Below are 23,272 nucleotides of genomic sequence, written 5' to 3'. Positions count from 1 at the left end.
TATTGTATTTTAAGTTTGTGATGTATAGACATCTTTGAAATATAAAAAAAATGGATATAGCTCCTTTTTAAGCATTCGTGATTTATAAGTTTCAGTAGTAGTTGCATAATTAAGCCATATATATTGTTAAAATTTTGGCCGTGCATTTGCTTTGCCACTAAATTCAAGGAAGAAGGCTACATAAATTATTGCAAGACTTTAATATAAGGTGCACTTGTTTAATGGCAAAATAGATCTGCTCATGTTAGCTTGTATTGCTTAAATTCTATGATATGGATGAAGTGGATATTATGCTTGTCCATATTAAGACATAAATATAATGTAGAAAGCAAAATTTTTTGTAATGCAGAAAATGACAGGGGACTGCAAAAAGGACAATGTTTCTCCCTGAAAACAAAGAATCAAGGTGGATGCCAAAATTGACCTTGTTTGTCAAAGAACAAATATAGAAAATGTTTCTAAATACTTTCAAAATGGTTCCAAATACAGTAAACCTGACTGCACATTAAAAGAGCTGGGAATAAGAAAACGTCCAGACATGTACCGGTTTACTTTCTAGCATATAAGAGTACAAATAATGTAAGAGCAAAACAATCTTCTTTCATCTCCTTTACTTTAAATGCTTGAAGGGAATTATTGATTTTGTGCAAATGTAGTGGTCTCCAAATTGATGAACGTACTTCCTAAAAAATGTATTGAGATATATCAACATAATATAATTAATAGGCATACATTGATGAAGTCATTTTAGAATTATATAACTAGTTCAATTATACCTTATTTAAATTGTTGCGCATGTTAATCATGTGAAATGGGCTTCTAATGTTTCAAGTGCTCTAAAAAACATGAGGAGTCATAGAGATGACTGTTTTGAATAAGTTGAGTAGGGTTGGCCTATATTACAACATAATTATATTCTACAAATATAATTAAAGAAATAATTATCATGTTTATTCATTTTGTAGGCACATCTACTTTACCTGTGAATAAGTGTAACAAATATTTTGAGGAACAAAAGCTTGCTCTAGTGTAGTTGAAGCAGCATGTCCTACACCTTTTTGTTTCTTTGCAAAGAACTTAAATTTAGAAACACATAAATAATCTACAGACATGAGACAAGTATTTATAAAATTTATCTCACTTGATTTTGTTTGCTTTTCAAAATGACTTTTTTTTCTACCACTTGCACTCCCTTTTAGCTTTGTGCTTGGTGGATCAAGAATTTGGCCTGCTTGAGATGCATCTCATTTGTTGCCATGAATTTCCTTGTTCACTTCCACATTGTTGCTTTTATTGAAAGCATATAAATGTTCTTGAACTTTTTGGGATCCATTGTTGATAACATCCCACATGATATCTTGTGTCTTCTTGTAGTTATATCACCCAAAACAGTATTAATGCTTTCATTCCTTTGAGAAGATTTTACATTTATAGAAAACTTATCCTTGCCAAAAGTAGTTGACCATTTATGTCGAATTGTGTACATTTTATTCATCCAGCTATGGTCACTCAGTTTAAATGTCTTAATCATTTCATCTCATGTCATTTCAAATTCTTCTTCTGAGTCACACAATTTCATGCACTTTTGAAATAATGATTGAAACTTCTTGTCAGAGTTCAAATGACCTAAATGAGATGGGGCATTTTTAGATATATGCCACAAGCATAAATGATGCCGTGTATCAAGAAATATCTTGTCGATTGCCTTACCCATGGCAGCATCTTGATCAGTGACAATAGTTTTTGGTTGTCGATTCCCATAGATTTTAGAAACTGCTCAAACAACCATTCAAAGGATTCTGCTAATTCATTGATCAGAAAAGCACAACCAAACATTAGATTTTGCCAATGATGATTTATTCCAACAAATGGCCTGCGAATTAAATCATACTTGTTTGTACGATATGTCATATCAAAAACTACTACATTCCCAAAACAATCATAATCAGTCACTAATCTCCCATCCCTCCAAAAAAGACTTGTCAAATGTAATTCTTGATCAAATTGAACACTCTAATAAAACATTGGGTCTTCAACCTGATGACTTTGTAAAAAATTAACTAAACATTTTCCATCTCTAGCTTCTATTAGTTTTAACTTTTGCCTGTTAATATAATGATAGCAATCCTTTTTTGAAAATCCAATATTATCAAAGCCATGTGTTTCTTCACCCAGATAACTCCACACATCTATAGTTCTAATTCCAGCATTTACCATTGAACTAATAAGCTCACCCTTAGCTATAGGACTATCTCTAGCAGAACGCATAAGGTGCCTATGCTCTTGTTTCACAAATCCATGATTATGCTTAGTAATCAATTTAGTGGGCTTCCATAGACCATCTAATTGAGTGGTAAACCGAACCATGGCTTGACAATTTGTCCTTGCATTCATTCTACTAAATGAACTATTGCTACCTTCTTCTAAATATTTAGACCCTTGTTTTGAACACACATAATATTTTGTGTGAATCTTGTTAGTTCCAGCAACATAGGTTTCTTTTGATTTTCTCACAAAAAAACATGACTGATGCACATATTTTGTATATAACACATAAGTCTCATTTTCATTATTTATAGTTTGGCCTAAATAAACATTTTCAATACCACCATTATACATATTTGCAGAGCCAAAATTAGTCATAAAATTTTCTTCTCCTCTCGTATCTGACTTTGACTCATTTGCTATTTTCATTCTGTATAATATTAAAACTAATTAAAAATCTATGAAAAATTAAAATAATCTTAAATAAAAGTTCATAAACTGAATAGAAAATTGATGGGCGCACGACAAATGCATGAACCAAATACGTTCATTCACAAAATGTATTATAAATGAAAAAAAAAAACAAATATGATGCATATATATAGACCAATTCATTAACTAATCATACATTTACTCAAAAATTGAAATTGTATTCCAATGACTTTTGGAACCTCGATTTCAGTAGCAGCAGAGTTGGTTCCTCCAACAATTGTTTTCTCTCATAAATTGAAATTGTAATCCAACACCTTTTATTCGGAAGGTTGATTTCAATAGCTTCAAAGTTGGTAGCAGCAAATGATTATTTTCTCAGAATGATGTTAGGCGGCAAGATGGGTGACAAGGTATATAGAGGGAGAGGAGCATCAGCGCGGGAAAGGGTTTTGTGAATTCTTTTTATAAATTTTTTTTGTTTTTTCCTCATACAAAAAATGCCACGTCACATTAAAATAGAGTTGTTGGCATGTGGTTGGTTAGACCACAAGTGACGTGGCGCACCAGGTTCCTGCGAGAATTTCTCTTGGATTGTATTCTCTCCGGGAGATGGGACAAAAGGGCTTAAGTTTGGATTGTAGGCCTTGTAACTTAACTCATGGGCTCAATTATTTCTCGACGCAGACTGAGGCCCAACAATTTGATCAGTTCTTGGAAATTTCAAAACGGACAATGACAGGCTTCTTGACCGAAGACCAAACGAACATTGACCTCGCCGGTTTCGTGGAAAAGATCAAAAGATTGGGTCAAACATGGGCAAGGTTAAATTTGAGAGCTTAATTGTTGTTATTATTCAATTACTCTTTTAATTCTATTTATAAAACATTTTCAACATATTTCACATAAGATAAGAAAAATTTTAAACTGTATTCTCTCAATTAAAACATAATAACTTTCCGACTTTATTCTTATTTATCATGTACACCTTAAAAGAATAACCTATCTGCATGATAATAAATGAGGACAAAATAATATATTCATGTTAAAAATTTAATGAAAATACTTATAATTATAAATAGGACAAAAAGAAATTTTATCTTTCTGTCTTATAAATCGGAGCAGAGGAGTATTCAACCATTGTATTTAATGTATTAAGGCAATGCCATTAAATGATCTTAAGGGTTCGGTCAATGGAGCTTATGTCAGCTTTTACTCATAAATTAATTAGTTAACTGGTAATCAACGCATAAGTCAAATTACCTGTACTGCTATACTTGGAATCTTGGTCGGTGTTAAAAATATTCAACAAATGCGTGACCCATGCGGAGAAAATAAAAAAAAAAAAAATTTAAGGACATGAAATGGTAGTGAGACGGACTTTGTCAACCACGGGGAGCTCCGATTGACTTCTCTTTACCCTTTTACAAATTTTAAACAATGGTGTTTCTTGTGGGAAGTCTTGATTTCACGGAGATTTCTTCCACCTGTTTTTTTTTTTCCCTCAACAACACACATAGTATATCTTCTATAAATACAGGCGTAGTCGCCACCGCAACATCTAATACCAAGCTCAACTTCTTTCATGGCAATGCCCAGCATCTTCTTTTACAAAATTCAATGATTCTTCTTTTATTTTTTTATTTTCATAATTTTTAAATTGTTACTTGTGAGAGAATTGTGTAGAGAGGCAGTACTCATTATGCATATCTATAATCTCTATATAATAGTGCTACGGAGACACACACGTCTTTATTTCAAAATTTAAGTCAAAATATCTGATTTCTCAAAAAAAATATTTAAATCTGGGGACTACTTCCCGCTTATTCGATTTTTCTTCATTAACATAAAAACAGCACACACAAAAAAGCGAGACACACACGCACACAGCCGGATATAGCAGCACAATATATTTCTTTTTTCTTCTCTTCGGGTGCAAGTTTGTCATGTCTATTCTTTTCAAGTGAAAAATAAGTAATATCAAATCATTATATCTCGTCTCCTCCAAATCATGGGAGCCTATATCTCTTCAAGCTAGACTTGGGTTCAAGTTCATCAACCAGAGTGTGGCTGCAGAATACAGACCATAAGACCATCCTAAGACATAGTTAAGTTCAAAGACTAGAAAAAAAAATAGTATGCGCAGTTACAACCATTATGATCAACATAAAATGATAACCAATCTGGGCAATTTATTTAAGTCCCGTTTGGTATGAAGCATTGAAAATGAGGGATTGGGATTGGGATTGCAATTGAAAAAAATCATTAAAATAGTACTTAGCATGAGTAATTGTTTGTTATATGGGATGAGACAAACTCATAAAGGTGGGATTGGAGAATACCACTTCTCCCCATGGTATTCTCCAATCCCACATACATGGCTTTGGCTAATCCTATATATCAAACAATTTCTTATACTAAACACTTTCTTAATAGATTTTTCAATTGTAATCTCAATCCCAATCCCTCATTTTCAATGCTCCCTACCAAATGTAACCTTAAGGTAATAATGACTACCATAAAACTACATACGGCTTCCATCGTTGCGACACTCAAACGTGCGTGTAGAATGAAGGCGGCTGTGGATTCGGAATGTCAACGAAGCCTTTTAACATTTGCGTCACTGTCTGCATGGTAGGCCTCACTTCAGGATTCTCTTGGATGCACAACAGCGCTATCATCACCCACTTCTTCAACCTTCTGTCGGCCATGGCCTCCTCAACGTTCTTTACGAGAATGTCTATTCTGCCCTCCACATAGCAATCATAAGCCCAGTCTGTCAGTATTGCCTCTCCTTCCTCCTCTTTATCCATATCCATTTCCACATTTCTTCTGCAACAAATCATCTCTAGCAGCATCACACCATAGCTGTAGACATCAACCTTGGGAGTTACAGGAACATTTTTGAACCATTCTGGTGCTACATATCCTCTAGTTCCTCTTATCATTGTCTGGGTTCGACTCTGATCAAAAGATAACAACTTGGCGAGCCCAAAATCTGAGATTTTTGCCCTCAGATGTGCATCTATCAGTATATTTTGAGGTTTAATATCGCAATGGATGACAGGAGTGTCGCACTCTTCATGTAAGTAAAGCAAACCTCTTGCAATTCCCAAAGCAAGGTTAACCCTTAAATTCCACTCAGGTTTGAATTTTCCAAAGAGAATATCTGCGAGAGTACCATTGCTCATGAACTCGTACACCAGAAGTCTATGAACTCCCTCGTCACAGAACCCAATCAGCCGAACCAGATTTTTGTGGCATGTGTTTCCAATAGCACTCAACTCATTCCTAAATTCCTTCTCTCGTTCTTGAGCCAATCTGTCTAATCTTTTCACTGCAACAACAGTATTTGTTACTGATTTGAGGACGCCTTTGTACACAATGCCAAAGGAACCTCTTCCTACTTCTTCGTTGAACTCATTTGTTGCCTCCTTCAGTACTTCATATGAGAAAGAATGCATATTTGTTTCGACAAGGCTTGTAACACGAGTAGTCTTTTTGGGCTTTAAGAGAATGATCGAAACCAAAGCTGCTATGAATAGAGTACTTAGAACAAGGGAGCCAATAAGCAACCCTAACAAAGTAGGTTGGACCCGATATTCCTTTTGCGGAGAAGGATTGAGATTACCCAGTGCTTGAATTCTTATTTTCAAGATTGCTATTGTTCCAACCTCACTTATAGAGAATCTTCCGTTAGAAACGGGTAATCTTTTCTTCCAACAATCCGCTCGAGCATTAGAGATGGCAACTGCACAATTACAATCATGCAAGCAAGATTTTATACATTCATCATTGGTATAATTGATCAACCTTTCATAATCTCCAAGAGACCAAACCACACTTTGCAAAGTCTCCATATGATATACCTCTTCTGGATTCTCTCGTGATCGAGCATCATCAGCTCCACAACCAAGGGAAAACCGAGGTTGGCATCCTCCAAATTTGTCGTTTGGATCTACCAAGAAATATCCTTTTGGACACGTACAAGTTGGCCTCTTGTTGACGTCATCCCAGGAGCAGTAGCTATTGTAGCCACAGCAGCCACTACCCATATTACTAAACATTGCAGTACAAATGTTATCAGGAACGTACCCCTCAATTGACCAAACTTGATCTTCGTTGGAGTCCTTGGGATGGGAATACAACGAGAAAACTCCATAAGGATCAAGTGTAGCCCTGTAATAATATGTTCTAATAGAAAGACTGGACTCACTCAACCCAAGAGCTATTTGATCTCCACTCTTTGTCTTCACATAAATATATCCCGACGAATTGAAGACTAATTGTGAGGCAGAGTCATTAGAACTCGTGCTAATACTCAAATATTTGTCATAATGAAAGTCAGATGGCCACCCAATTTGACTTAAGGAGAGATTTCCATTGTCAAAATAAAGCTCAAATCTTCCCTTTGTGTGATTGACCGACGACAATCGAGAAGATAACTTACTGTTCACATCCAAAGTTTGTGCAGGTAAGAGCGTGTCGGTGGGACTGTCAAAACTTTGCCACAAATAAGAACTAGAGGATGCCAGAACAAAATTTCCGGTATCAAGCATTGCTCCGTAGGACACATCTTCTTCTGGTTCGATTGCCCACATCACTTGACCTCGGGGGTTAGTAAGTGTGAGACCCGTTGATGTGAGCTGAACCCTCGATCCCAGTGGTACTGGATCTGCGATGTCTGCACTCCAGACAACAGTCTTGGCAGGTATTTTGTCGAACCAGATGGCAAGCAAGAAGAGCCTGGTGCTGTTGTTGATTGGATGAAATCCGAAAGCAAACTCTTTGGACGATGAGAGCCATGAAGAGTTATGATCACTGGCGTAGAGAGTTGAACTCAAAGTGACGTTTCCGAAAGCCAAATAAAGAGGAAGCAAGAGAAGGACGGTGAAGATGTTGGGTATGGCCATGAAAGAGAGTGAGCTTTAGAATTAGCGTTAGAGAAAAATAGAAAATAGGATATCTGAGTATTTGTGAGCACTAGGGATAAGTAATGACCTTTCACGTGTGAGGCTGATTTTTCATTCTTTTCCTCTGCTGCAAATTAGAGCACGGCCACATCTCGTTGTACAGTGATTATACTGACTTGTTCTTATTTTGATTCAATCCACTTTGTTTCTCAAAGCAGAGGAAGAAGGGTGGCAGCTGGTACCACGAGCCCTCTGTCCCACACATCTATCCAGAAGCAAGTGTAGTTCACCGGTTATTTTTTTTGTATCCGCTTAAAGAAGGAAGTTTCCCCTTCGGCTAGAACAAGAAGCCTCTGTTTTTATTTGCTTTTCGTTCTGTCAGAAGTTGAGGGAAGAGATAGGGAGGAAGGGGGCGCTTGGAGGGCAATCAACATGAGAGAAGGTACGTCGTACCAGGCCAACTGTCTGTACGTATGTCGGCCGGAGACCACACTGGGATTGGTTTATACTTGGTGGTGCGTAAAGCAAAGCATGGGTGAGGCGTTGGCCACTATTTTAACGTTGAAAAATGAATTGGATTGATAGGAAAGAATAGAAAAGCTCACAGCAGAGCTGACGCTGTTAAAAGTAGAAAGCGTTAAAGTGACAGGTGAGTTGGAAAAATTAAACAAATGACACGGATTAAGAGGAAAATAGCACACAAGAGATATATGCCACCGTATCTTCTGCAAATTATACCATAGAGCAAATGAAGTGTGCCGTTTCGCACGTAACATAATATGGTATTACCAGATGGTCCGCGTGAATTATTGACGAAGTGAAGCACACTAATCAACTCAACAATAATACATTGAATCTTAGAGAATAATAACCAATGCCGAACATGACGTGTGGATCTTCTTTACTCATTGTTGACTCTGTCGATAATTATCTCCATCAACGTCATTATTTATGTGCCTAATGCCGAATCAAGCCGACTTCTATCTACTGGGGATAAGCTGGCATTAAGTCATTCTATCATAATTAATACTACTTTCGGTGTTTAATATAAAAATTTTGTTTGACTTTTATTTTAATTCTAAATATAAGACTCTAATTCATTTTGTTTTTTATATTTATCTTTTTTTTGAAATAGTTTTTATAATAATAATAATAATTCTAACCAATACGCTTGATTAATATTAATATTTTAAGAAAAACAATACCTATTTATTACAAATAACTAACTTAACTAATTTTTTTAATATGTAGAAAAATATCTTTATCAATGTGATATAAATGTTCCCATATCTGCTATTTAGGACAGGGGATTGTTTATAATATTTGATCTTAAATAAGTAAACATAAAGTTATTGAATAGGCAAATTTATTTCATGGTAATTACAATACCATTGTTTGTACATGGAATGTATATAATATGTTATGTTGATGCTTTCGTAACGGAGGTTACAATGAATTGAAACTAATCATTACGTTAAAGCAAATTCTTTTCCTGCATTAAAGTAAGATTTTTCTCCTGCATCATAGGGGAGAGTAAATTCTAGTTAAAACAATACAAAAACAATGAGATAAAATAGAATTGCTTTAAGTGTATATATTTATCCCCATAAATTTTAATCTTCAGAAATTTTTTAAGAATATGCATACTTAATTTAATTTCTTCAAAGTTATTATTACTATTCCAAAAATTATTGAATTACTTGATATATATATATAAGATTAATTAAATGACAATAAATAATAATTTATTATACTCAATGCTTGCGTTTAGCTTAAGCCTTTTTTTTTTTTTTTAACCAGCGTTTAGCTTAAGCTTAGTACAAATGTACAATAGTAGATCATAATTTGAACTGAGATCCATGTGCAGCACAGTGAATATTCACGTGCCCTGATTGTGCTGATGACTTTTCATTGTCAAGGAGAGGGGCTCAGTGCCTGACACGTAAGCAAATCAATCGGCGGGTGGTCTGGGACACGCACGTACATGTTTCTTGCATCTTCATCCCTTCACTCGTGTGTCTCTCCCCATAAAGCCACCGTTCCTCCGCCTCCTTTCTCAACTTCTGATTCTAAAGCTCACTTGCTTTCATGTCTATTCCCAGTATATCTCTATTCTTCTTCGCCCTTTTCTTGCTTCAACTTCACTTGGCTTTTAGGAAACATGGTTTTGAACCCAAATTTCTCCACCAACGATGAAAATGCCTTATGGCTCTTCTCTTCTGGGGAATTCGCTTTAGGATTTCGTCCAATCAACAACACAAATCTCTTTTTGCTTCCCAACACCTGACAAAACCATTGTCTGGAGTGCAAAGATGTCAAATCCAGCAGTACCATATATGAGGATCGCGTGTTCAGCTCATCACCCGAACGCGTCTCAGACTCACTAGCCCCCACGGTTAGTCTATATGGACAACTGAACTACGTACAACAAGATGCGTCCTATATACATGCAGAACTGCGTAACTTTGGAAATTTTGTTCCGGCGGCATCCTCAAATTCTTCTTATTTGTGGCAAAGTGTTAACATTCTGTCATGATAGAGAACGCAAAATATAACACAGCAACAATAAACGGTCAGCTCTGAATATAAACGTATATATATCGATGCAAATATGAACCAGATACAGAGCTTACTTACTTGAATCAAATGGGTAAAAAGTCACAGCTATAGGAATATAATGAACAGAGAGAGCAGAAAAAAGATAGCATAGAGTATAGTGAGAGAGGTCATAGAGAATCTTGCAGAAGGAATGATAGCCAAATCATCTCTCTCCCCTCCTCCAACCACTTCTGTTGTTATACAGCTGCCCTCTGCTTTCGTCCAATTCCCTACTGAGGGAAATGAAGGAAAAGGGAGGTGAGGGTAAGCCCATTAAGACAGCTGCCCCTGCTTTCGTCCAATTCCCTAATGAGGGTAAGCTCATTCGTCCATTTCTCACCTCTCCTTCAACTTTTTCAATTTTTCAGATTGAGCCTCCTCCCTTACCCTCCAATTCCCTCGTGCCGGGTAAATAGAGGGTAAGCTTCCAAATCTTCTTTCACGCTCCCGCTTAGCATATTGGACCTACCATCATCCCTTGGGCCATGATTTAACCAGCCCATATCATCTTCGACTGTTAGACAATCCCATCGACATGCTCTTGCCCACACGAACTTTGGATATGAACAGTACCTTGTCTTGTCGATTAATTGACAGAAACCAATCAAGAAGAGGCGTATAGATAAGGCCTACACAAATGTTAATGGGCCTCTTGGAGATTATGAGAGGCTGCTCAATCACACAGACGCCGAATGGAGAAGATCATGTTGCTTAATTAATTGATCTTAATTGTGCAGTTGCTATTTTTAACAATGGAGGTATGTGTTGGCAGAAAAGACTACCCCTTTCTAATAGATGGTATCTTATCACTAAGGTTGATGGAACGACAGCTTTGGTGAAAATAAGGCTTCCACCATTGGGTAACAATAATCCCTCTATAATGAAAAGGGAAGATCGGGCCCATTGCGGATTGCTTATTGGCTCCCCTGTCATTAATACTTTTCTTCGTATAGCCACAATTTTTCCAATTGTCCTCTTAAAAAAGGCTGCTCAAGTTTCAAGTCTTGTTGAAACAAATGTGCGCAAAGAACTGGAGGAGGCAACATATGGGTTCAATGAAGAGGTAGGAAGGGGCTCATTTGGCATTGTGTATAAATGCACCCTCAGCTCAACAACAAATAATACTGTTGTTGCGGTGAAGGGATTGATCATAGAATAACGCAAAAATGTGAGAAGGATAATTATATGCCTTTGTATATTTGGGTTTTTTTTTATGGTCTGTCGTTTTAAAAAAAAAGTGTGGCATTTTGCGCAGAATACATTTGTTAATAATTTTGAGGAGATTAAGAAAACTAAATAAATTACTTTAAAGTATTTTTTTTTTAAAGCTAACTTGCCTAATTTATAAGCTGGTATATAATCTAATTATACACATAAATATTTTATAGAGATCATATAACATATATCATATTAAGTAATTTATTTACTCTCTTTAATCTCTCTAAATTAATGAACCGAGTCTTGTATATACTATTGAAGAGTTAAGCCCGGCTTCGTTAACATGTACAGATCATCACCTCAATGATAATACTTTTTTTTTTTTTTCGCCTTAACAATAATACACTGGATCTTAGAAAATTACTAGCCTCAGGTATGAAGCATGCTTTTAATTAGATCACCACGGAACTCATGTATGACATTGTTAATTGACGTGGACTCTGTCAATAAATAATCTCAATCAAAATTATTCTAGATGACTCATACCGAATCAACCACCTTATCGTGATGTCTATTCAGTACAGGAAATTAAAGCAAGATGCCTATTTGATGTCTATTAATCCTAAACTTCTGTGCTTTGTTATATATAGTGACTCTGTGACTCTCCCTTCGACATAGTCTCTCCACACACACACAGCTTAGATGGTTAGCCAAAAAAAAAAAAAAACAGAAAGAGAGAGAGAGAGAGCTGAGGTTATATACTGAATGAAAAAAATTTAGGAAGAATTACAATGAGGTCCCAAGCAAGAAAAACAAGTCCTAGAAGTTGTCATTCTTACTATAGGACTTGTCATTATAGGCTGTTGAGGTTGTTATTAGGATCTTTTAGTAATTATTTCTCTTCTGTGGGACTTAATTGTAATTCCCTCAAAAATTTATTCAGGTTTGCGTGGAAACTAAATCAGGAATTTATTATCTATACTTTTAGTCTTTTACAAGGAGATTATAAATAAAAGTCAATGTAATGGTGCACATGCAATGAATGAGTAGAAAATAGACTTTTCAGTTAGGGTTTTTTGGTACGTACAATGGTACTATTGTTATGGTTTTCACATGAAATGAATAAGCAACTTCATTTTTTTTTTCCTATGTAAAGAATTAACCATAAGAAGCAGCCTAATTTCCCAATTACTCAACTGTGCTGTCCGCCAACAGAAATCAATGTGAGATCTTGTCAAACAGGGGATACGCGCGTGTATATAGCGAAACCTAAGGTCCCAAACAGTAGACTTTGTCAAACAGGGGATCTATATCACAATCAATATGTGTGTGTATTGTCAAACCTAAGGTCCCACAATGTTACTCTGCTGTTTTTGTCAATTTTTTCTTATTTGAGAATTTTCCGTTAACTCTGCGCATTGCACAGGCTCTTCAAGTCAATTGAGTAATCAATTTGATTTCTGATGTTGTTTTCGAAACCCATTTTTCCGGCTTTGAATTCCTGGTTCACGAAAAAATGGATAGTTAAAGACGAATAACAACTCCAATGAAGAAAAAAGAATGAATCAACATCTAATGAACGAAGAAGGGTATGAAAAAAAAATTTAAAAGAATATAATGAGAGAGAAAATACATAGTTGTTTTAACTTTATTTATTATCATAAACTTTAGTCTTCTGAATTTTTTTTAAATACCTATTTTCTTTGAATTTTTTATTAATATTCATAAGATTTATAAAATTATATTGAATTACTTAATATATGTAAATAACAATCAATAATAATTTATTATTTTAAATACGAAATCTATTAAATTATGTCTATATAGATTTAGGAAGATCACTTTTTTTTTTTTGGCTTACAAGGAAGATCACATAGTGGGAAAAAAATGGTGAAATATACCCTATGCTTGCGTTTAGCTCATTAGAATATAAAAGCAGAATATTAGAGGGTCATCTCACTTAGTTATTATAGACACCGTGTAGAATAATTGAACTGAGATCATTCTGCAGCAGTGATGAATATACAGAATGCACATTTCTCTCCTTAATATTATTCTTTCGATCTATTCCAGTGATGACTTTCAATGTTGGAAATAGGACCTCAATTAATAGCTGACAAGTACGCTTTCTCTAATTTACGCGCAGACCATGTAAACCGATCCTAGCCAGTGTGGTCTTCGACATGCACATATTCCTCGCATCTTCGTCTTCGCTCTTTTTCTCACGCTTCTCCTCCCCATAAAGGCACCCTTCCTCCCTCTCGTTTCTCAACATCTCATTCTAAAGCTCACTCGCTTTCATGGCTATTCCCAGTATCTTCTTCTTCGCCCTTTTCTTGCTTCAACATCATCTGGCTTTTGGACGCGTTGATTTGAACGCAAATTTCTCCACCAACGATCAAAATGCTTCATGGCTCTCCTCTTCTCAGGAATTCGCTTTTGGATTTCGCCCAATCAACAACACAAATCTCTTTTTGCTTGCCATCTGGTTTGACAAAATACCTGACAAAACCATTGTCTGGAATGCAGACATGTCAAATCCAGCAGTACCATCAGGATCGCGTGTTCAGCTCACACAAAGTGGTCTTAATCTCACTAACCCCCAAGGTCAATCTCTGTGGACAACTGAACTGCAACAAGATGTGTTCTATGCAGAAATGCGTGACGATGGAAATTTTGTGCTGGCATCCTCAAATTCTTCTTATTTGTGGCAAAGTTTCAACAATCCTACGGACACACTCTTACCCTCACAAACTTTGGATATGAACAGTAAGTTATTTTCTCGATTGTCACCAACCAATTACACTAAGGGAAGGTTCGAGCTTTATTTTGATAATGGCAATCTCTCCTTAGCTCAGATTGGGTGGCCATCGGAATCTCTTTACACCAAGTATTTTGATATCAGCACGAGTTCCAATCAATCTGCTTCACAACTACGCTTCAATTCATCAGTAATCGGAGGTCAAAGAGCCATTGGATTGAGTAGTTCAGATCTTGATGTTAGCAGATATTATTACAGGGCTACGCTTGATTACTATGGAGTTTTTTCATTGTATTCCCATCCGAGGGGGTCAAATGACGATCAGATTTGGTCAAATGTGGGGTATGTTCCTGACAACATTTGTAATGCAATATATAGTGATATGGGTAGTGGTTCGTGCGGCTACAACAGCTACTGCTCTTGGGATAACAGCACCAAGAGGCCAACTTGTATGTGTCCAGAAGGATATTCATGGGTAGATTCAAACGATAAATTTGGAGGATGCCAACCTGCTTTCTCCTTTGGCTGTGGAGCTGATGATGCGCGATCACGAGAAAATCCAGAAAAGGTATATGAGATGAAGCCTCTGCCAAATGTGAATTTTCCTCTTGGAGATTATGAAAGGTTGAACAATTATACTCGGGATGAATGTGAAAAATCTTGCTTGTATGATTGTAATTGTGCCGTTGTTATCTCTAACGCTGCAAAGGATTGTTGGAAGAAAAGATTGCCCCTTTCTAACGGAAGAATAGATCTGATGGAGGGTTTAACAACAACACTCTTGAAAATAAGAGTTCAGCCTTTGAAAAAGAAAGATCGGGTCCAACCTGCTCTATTAGGGTCGCTAATTGGCTCCCTTGTTATTATTGCTCTGTTGGCAGCCACAGTTGTATCAATTATTCTGTTAAAGCCCTATAAGGTTGCACGTCGAGTTTCAAGTTTTGTTGAAACAAATATGCACTCTTTCACATATCAAGCACTGAAGGAGGCAACACATGGGTTCAGTGAAGATTTAGGAAGGGGTTCATTTGGCATTGTGTACAAAGGCACCCTCAACTCAATAACGAAAACTACTGTTGTTGCGGTGAAGAGATTGGATAGAATAGCTCCGGAACGTGAGAGGGAATTTAGGAATGAGTTGAATGCCATTGGAAGAACATGCCACAGAAATTTGGTCAAGCTGATCGGGTTCTGTGATGAAGGAGTTCATAGACTTTTGGTATACGAGTTTATGAGCAACGGTGCACTTGCAGACATCCTTTTCCGGCAACCCAAACCTGTATGGAATTTGAGGGTTAGATTTGCTTTAGGAATTGCAAGAGGGCTGCTTTACTTACACGAAGAGTGTGAGACCCCCACCATTCACTGTGATATAAAACCCCAAAATATTCTCATAGATGAGCATTTCATGCCAAAAATCTCAGATTTCGGGTTGGCCAAGTTGTTGTATTCTAATAAGAGCAGAACCCACACAATGATAAGAGGAACCAGAGGATATGTAGCACCAGAATGGTTCAAGAGTGTTCCAGTGACGGCTAAGGTGGATGTTTATAGCTATGGCGTGATGCTGCTAGAGATAATTTGTTGCAGAAGAAGCTTGGAGATGGATCGGGATGAAGTGGAGGAAGGCCAGGCAATACTAATAGATTGGGTTTACGATTGCTATATGGAGGGAAGAATTGACGTCCTGGTAGAGAATGATAAGGAGGCCATTGCGGACATCGGGCGATTAAAGAAATGGGTGATGATAGCAATATGGTGCATTCAGGAGAATGCAGAAACAAGGCCTAGCATGAAGAATGTGATGCAAATGTTGGAAGGCCTTATCGAGGTTCCAAGTCCTCCGTTTCCTTCGTCCTTCTCCTCGAAAGTTCACGGGTCGCAGCCATGGACGTAGTCGGAGTCCTATGGCAGACATCGAGGTAAAGGAGTTGCTTCTTATGGCCAACGAACGTTATTCATCATAGGATTTTTCTTTCCATGATGTTAGTCATTACGGTTGATTGTTTATTTTATTCACATGCATGTGGCTTCTTGTTTGTACGCAGTCATATTTTTCGTTGTTGATCATCAAGGTCTGCTAAGAAATAAACTTGTCTGATTTGTTAAGAGCTGATGTTAATTTAATAGTAATATTATTTGTTTTAGTGACCTACACACACAAAATGAATATCTATGCCCAAACTATGGGTTTAAGCTTTTCACGGCCCCACCACTTTCCCCGGTTCTCTCTCTTTCCTTTTCCCCTTTTTTCTTGGAGCTATGGTGGAAGGAGATGATAGGTCCAGATTAACAGAAGTTTTTAACACTGTTAGTGCTTATTTAACGATGCGGACTAACGGATCTAACTGAATAAAGTTAAAGCTAATAAAAAGGAAAAAAAAAGAGCTTAGGGACTTGATTCAGAATCAAGAACAAACTACAAGGATCTCCAAATTGATTTTCCCTTCTTCTTAACACGACCATTCTCCTTAGTTCCATCCTAACGCCTTTCGTTAACTGCAGAATGATTATGTCTAGTAAAAATGTTTTAGGAAAAAAAATGAGTCAGAAGATTCAAAGAATGTGAAATTTGTCAGCTCCACAACCAAGGGAGAAACCTGGTTGGCATCCTCTGAATTTGTCGTTTGGATCTACGAGGAAATATCCTTTTGGACACGTAAAATTTGGCCTCTTGCTGTTGTCATCCCAAGAGCAGTAGCTATTATAGCCACAACCACTACCCATATCACTGAGTATTGCAGTACAAATGTTATCAGGATCATACCCCTCAATTGACCAAATTTGATCTTCATTGGATTCCGTGGGATGGGAATACAGTGAGAAAACTCCATGAGGGTCAAGTGTAGCCTTGTAATAACATCTTTTAAGAAATTGAAATAAGATAAAATAAAATCAACTAAGTCTTAAATTTAATACTAATTGTTTTTATTTATTTAAAACTAAGGTATTTATAATAAAATTCTCTAAATAATGCTCAAAATCAAATCTTTTAATTAATTTTTAGAAATTTTTTAAAATATATTTATAACTCCCTAAAAATCACTTGAAATATTTTTTAAATATATTGAAAATAGAGAGTTACCACTCCCTCTCCTTTCTCAACCTGTGTCTCTAAAGCTCACTTCGCTTTCATGTCTATTCCCAGTATCTTTATTCGTCTTCGCCCTTTTCGTGCTTCAACTTCAGTTGGCTTTTGGAAACGTGGTTTTGAACATAAATTTCTCCACCAACGATCGAAACGCCGCATGGCTCTCCCCTTCTGGCGAATTCACCTTCGGATTTCGCCCAATCAAGATCACTAAACCATTGCCTGTAATGCAAACATGTCAAATCCAGCAGTACCATGAGGATCGCGTGTTCAGCTCACCCGATCGACTCTCAGACTCCCTAACCCCCAAGGTTAGGCGCTATATATACGGACAACTGAACTACAAGAAGATGTGTCCTGTATATTTGCAGAAATGCGTAACGATGGAAATTTCGTTCCGGCATCCTCAAATTCTTCTTATTTGTGGCAAAAAGTGTCGACAATCTGTCATGTTAGAGAACGCAAAATGCAACACGGTAACAATAAATGGTCAGCTCTGAATATAGATGCAAATATCAACAGATACAGAGCTTATTCGAATCTACTAGCAGATAAAAGGCCATAGCTTTGGGAATATAATGAACAGAGAGAGCAGAAAGAAGATGGCACAGAATATAGAGAGAGAGGTCATAGAGAATCTTGCAGCAGGAATGATAGCCGAATCATTTCACGCCCCTGGCCCCTAACGACTTCCGAGTCTTATTTCGGGCCCTTCGGCTCCACCGTAGCTTATTGGAACTACCATCATATATTGGGCCATCATCTCCCAATCGAGCCCATATCATCTGCAACACAATTCGACCCACACAAGCCTTGGATCTGAACAATAACTTGTCGATTAATTGACAGAAGTCAATTACGCAAAGGGTAGGTTCGAGCTTTATTTTGATAAAAGCTGGCTCTTGTTAAGCCAGATTGGATGGCCACCTGAATCACATCACTTGGCTGTGGGGCTGATAATGATGCAAAATAAAAAACCAATCCAGAAGAGGTGTGTGAGATGAAGCCTGCGCAAAATGTGAATTGGCCTCCAAGACATTAGTATGAAATGTTTTTCAACTACACACAGGCTGAGTGTAGAAGATCTTGCTTAAATGACTGCAATTGTGCACTTAAAATAAGGACCGAAGCTAGTGTGTGTTTGTGTGTGTATAATGATGCTACCATGGTCCACATGCATTGATTGACGAGTTAAGCCCAGCTTGGTTAATATGTGCAATTACTTCAACGATAATACTCCTCTAGTCCTAAATTTGTATTACAAAAAAAGTCTTATATTTAGAACTAGAGGAGTACTTTTTTTTTCCACCTTAACAACAATGCACTGGATCTTAGAAAATTACCAGTCTCAACTTACTGGGAAAAAAAAAAACAAAAGAAAATTACCAGTCTCAACTTACTGGGAAAAAAAAAAACAAAAGAAAATTACCAGTCTCGCTCTCAGATATGAAGCATGCATATGTTTTTAAGATCACCCCGGCCATACATGACATTGTTAATTAGCGTTGACTGTGTCAATAAATTATTTCTATCGAAATTATTGTAGATGCCTGATACCAAATCAACTGCGCGCCTTCTACCTATTTTTCTGCCTATGCACAAGTCCAACCAAAAAGCAAAAAATGAATGAGGTGAGCGTGTAATTTCTTGATCAATTGTGATGTCTATTCAATACAGGAAATCAAAGCTAGATGCCTATTTGATGTCTATATATTATTCAAACTTTTATGATTTGCTAGATGTGGTGAACATACAATTTAAATGGATATTTCACTAGTTTGCATAATTAAGTTCTGTGACTCTCCCTTCAACATAATTCCACACACACACACACACACACACACACACACACACACACACACACACACACACACACACACACACACACACAGCTTACGTGGTTGGCCAAAAAACAAACTAAGAAAGCTTAGGTGATAATACTGAATAAAAAAAATTTTATCCAGGTTTGCGTAGAAATTAAGTCAGACATTTATTATATATACTTTTATAAGGAGATTATAAATACAAATCAATGTTATGCTCCCCGTGCTAGGAACATTTTGAAAAGTCTGCTTCCTCTTTTTTTCTTCATTCAAAAAAAGAAAAAGAAAAGAAAACAGACTTTTCAATTAGGGTTTTTTGGCACACAATGGTATTCTAATGCATGAAATGAATGAGCAACTTTTTTTCTCTTATATAAAGAATTAACCATAAGAAAACAGCCTAATTTCCCAATTGATCAACTGTGCTGTGTGCCAACAGAAGTCAATGCAAGACTTAGTCAAACGGGGAATAAGTTGGCAGTTAAATCATCACTATCATAATCAAAATTACCTCCTATCTTTAATATAAAATATAAAAGTTAATTAACTAATTTGAGTAAATTAAAAAAATTAGTTATGTTGGTTATTTATAATAAGTAGATGTCATCTTTCTTAAAATATCATTGCTAATCAAGTGTATTTACTAGAACTAATATTATTACAAGAACTATCTTAGAAAAAAAATGAATGAATATAAGAGATAAAATGGATTAAGGTCTTATATTGAAAACTAAAATAAAAATCAAATAAGCTTTTTATATTAAAGACATGAGGTCGTATATATACATTATAAAACCTAAAATCTCAAAATGTGACTCTCTGTTTTTTTTTTTTTGCCCGTATTTGAGAATTTTCCGTTAGCACTGTGCATTGCACGGGCTTTTCCAGTCAATGGAGTAATAAATTTGAATTACCCTTCTGATGATGTTGTTTTCGAAACCCATTTTTCCAGCTTTGAATTCCTGGTTCACGAAAAATTAGATGGATAGAGACGATCGAATAACAATTCCAATGAAGAAAAAAGAATGAATTAATATCTCACGAAAGAGGGAGAATATAAAAATAAATTAAATCAATAAAAAAAGAATATAATAAGCGAGAAAATATACAGTTGTTTTAACTTTCAAATATTTATATATTATCATAACTTTTAGTCTTCTGAATTTTTTTAGATTCTTAATTTCTTCGAAATTTTTTATTAATACTCCTAATATTTATAAAATGATATTGAATTACTTAATATATGTAAATATTAATTAAATAACAATAAACAATAATTTATTATTGTAAGTACGACATCTATTAAATTAAATTAATATATACGCACAACATGAAAACATTGCCATTATTTTTCTACGCATATATAGATAGATAAATTTTACATCTCGGCATCACTTGCGTAATTTCAATTTTTCTAGCTAGGAAGATCACATACTGGGGAAAAAAATGCTGGAATATACCCTATGGTGACTCTAGATTATTAGAATATTAAATCATAATGTTAGTCTCATCTCACTTGGCTATTATAGATACCGTATAGAATAGAATACTTGGACTGAGATCATTCTGCAGCACTGATGAATGTACAACATGCTTATTTCTCTCCTTGATATTATTCTTCTGATCTATTCTAGTGATGACTTTTCAATGTTGAAAATAGGGCCTCAATGCCAAACAAGTACGCTTTCTCTTCTGATTCACCTGAAGACCAGAAAACCGATCCTAGTGTGGTCTTGGACATGCACATATTCCTTGCATCTTCGTCTTCACCCCTTGTCTCACATTTCTCTTCCCCATAAAGCCACCCTTCCTCCCTCTCCTTTCTCAACGTCTCATTCTAAAGTTCACTCGCTTTCATGTCTATTCCTAGTATCTACTTCTTCGCCTTCTTCTTGCTTCGACTTCATTTGGCTTTTGGAATCGTTGATGTGAACACCACTCTCTCCGCCAACGATCAAAATGATCGATGGCTCTCCTCTTCTCAGGAATTCGCTTTCGGATTTCGCCGAATCAACAACACAAATCTCTTTTTACTTGCCATCTGGTACGACAAAATACCTGACAAAACCGTTGTCTGGAATGCAAACATGTCCAATCCAGCAGTACCATCAGGATCGCGAGTTCAGCTCACACGAACTGGTCTTAGTCTCACTAACCCCCAAGGTCAAGCTATATGGAATTCTACACCACAAGAAGATGTGTCCCATGCAGAAATGCGTGATGATGGAAATTTTGTTCTGGTGGCATCCTCCAATTCTTCTCATTTGTGGGAAAGTTTCAAAAATCCCACCGATACACTGTTGCCAAACCAAACTCTCGGTCTTGATGGCAAGTTGTCTTCTCGCTTGGCACAATCAAATTATACAAAGGGAAGGTTTGAGCTTTATTTCGAAGGTGTCAATCTCGCGTTAAGTCAGATTGGATGGCCAACTGAATTTCGTTACAAAAAATATTACGAATTTGATGCAAATTTAAATGACTCTGTGTCAGGACTAGTCTTTAATTCTGCTGGAAATGTCTCTGTAGGTCAAAGACCTCTATGGGACGGCTTAGATAATGATGTAAATAGATATTATTACAGGGCTACACTTGATTATTATGGAGTCTTCACGTTGTATTCCTATCCAAGGAATCCCAGCTATGAGAACCAAGTTTGGTCATTCGTGAAGTATGTTCCTGATGATGGGAACGTTTGCACTGTACTCTTTGGTGATCTGGGTAGTGGTTGTTGTGGCTACAATAGCTACTGTGTTTGGAATTCGAATGACGGTAGGCCAACTTGTGAGTGCCCTGATTGGTATTCCCTAGTGGATCCGAACGATGAATTTGGAGGATGCGAACCTAATCTCCCCTTTGGTTGTGCCGCTGATGATGAAGAATCAAAAGCCAATCCGGAAAAGGTGTATGAGATGAAGATCTTGCAAAAAAATGTGAATTGGCCTCTCGGAGATTATGAAAGGCTGCTCAATTACACAGAGGACGAATGTAGCAGATCTTGCTTGTATGATTGTAACTGTGCAGTTGCTATTTTTAACAATCATGGTGATTGTTGGAAGAAAAGACTACCACTTTCTAACGGAAGATATCTTACTAGTGCTGATGGAACTACAGTCTTGATGAAAATAAGAATTCGACCATTGGGTATGAAAAAGGAAGATCGGGTCTATCACGCTCTTTTAGGATTGTTTATTGGCTTCCTTGTCATAAATACTTTCTTTGTAGCCAAAATGGTTTCGATTGTTCTCTTAAAGTCAAAAAAGGATAATGCTCAGGTTTCAAGTCCTGTAGAAACAAACATGCACTCTTTCACATTTGAAGCACTAAGGAGGCAACGAGTGGGTTTAATGAAGAAGTAGGAAGGGGTTCATTTGGCACTGTGTACAAAGGCACCCTCAACTCAAGAACTAATGCTGCTGTTGCGGTGAAGAGATTGGATAGAATAGCTCAAGAACGTGAGAAGGAATTTAGGACTGAGTTGAGTGCTATTGGAAAAACATGCCACAGAAATTTGGTTAGGCTGATTGGGTTCTGTGATGAGGGAGTTCATAGACTTCTGGTATACGAGTTCATGAGCAATGGTACACTTGCAGACATCCTTTTCAGGCAGCCCAAACCTAAATGGAATTTAAGGGTTAGCCTTGCTTTGGGAATTGCAAGAGGGCTACTTTACTTACACGAAGAGTGCGAGACTCCCATCATTCACTGTGATATAAAACCCCAAAATATTCTCATAGATGAGAATTTCATGCCAAAAATCTCAGATTTTGGGTTGGCCAAGTTGTTGTACTCTAATAAGAGCAGAACCCACACAATGATAAGAGGAACCAGAGGATATGTAGCACCGGAATGGTTCAAGAGTATTCCGGTGACGGCTAAGGTGGATGTTTATAGCTATGGCGTGATGCTGCTAGAGATAATTTGTTGCAGAAGAAGCTTGGAGATGGATCTGGATAAAGTGGGGGAAGACAAGGCGATACTGACAGATTGGGCTTATGATTGCTATATGGAGGGAAGAATTGACATTCTGGTACAGAGTGACGAGGAGGCCATTGCTGATATAGGGAGGTTGAAGAAATGGGTGATGATAGCAATATGGTGCATTCAAGAGAATCCAGAAATAAGGCCTACCATGAAGACTGTGATGCAAATGTTGGAAGGCCTCATTCAAGTTCCAAGTCCTCCATTACCTTCGTCCTTTTACTCGACAGTTCGCGGGTCGCAGCCATGGAAATAG

The 23,272-nt window shown here is 36.7% G+C and overlaps 1 protein-coding gene and 2 pseudogenes across 1 annotated transcript; 1 reads left to right on the top strand and 2 right to left on the bottom strand.

Moving 5' to 3' along the window:
* LOC114743615 (G-type lectin S-receptor-like serine/threonine-protein kinase LECRK1) overlaps positions 1–7,766 on the bottom strand; it is a 13,350-nt pseudogene extending 5,584 nt beyond the window's left edge.
* Positions 5,247–6,749, bottom strand: LOC114743619 (G-type lectin S-receptor-like serine/threonine-protein kinase LECRK3). The gene has a single exon (XM_028931838.1). It carries the CDS (start codon positions 6,747–6,749, stop codon positions 5,247–5,249), a length of 1,503 nt encoding a protein of 500 aa, XP_028787671.1.
* LOC114743616 (G-type lectin S-receptor-like serine/threonine-protein kinase LECRK4) lies at positions 7,136–23,272 on the top strand (annotated as a pseudogene).

Source organism: Neltuma alba, unplaced genomic scaffold, assembly GCF_004799145.2.
Source record: "Neltuma alba isolate B1F8T4 unplaced genomic scaffold, ASM479914v2 tig00004067_pilon, whole genome shotgun sequence".
NCBI lineage: Eukaryota > Viridiplantae > Streptophyta > Magnoliopsida > Fabales > Fabaceae > Neltuma > Neltuma alba.
The sequence above is the reverse complement of the archived record's forward strand: the minus strand, read 5'-3'. Positions and strand labels throughout refer to the sequence as shown.

Excerpts from the sequence above, each read along its gene's own strand:
- LOC114743619 (XM_028931838.1), bottom strand. The coding sequence starts at position 6,749 with ATGGGTAGTGGCTGCTGTGGCTACAATAGCTACTGCTCCTGGGATGAC.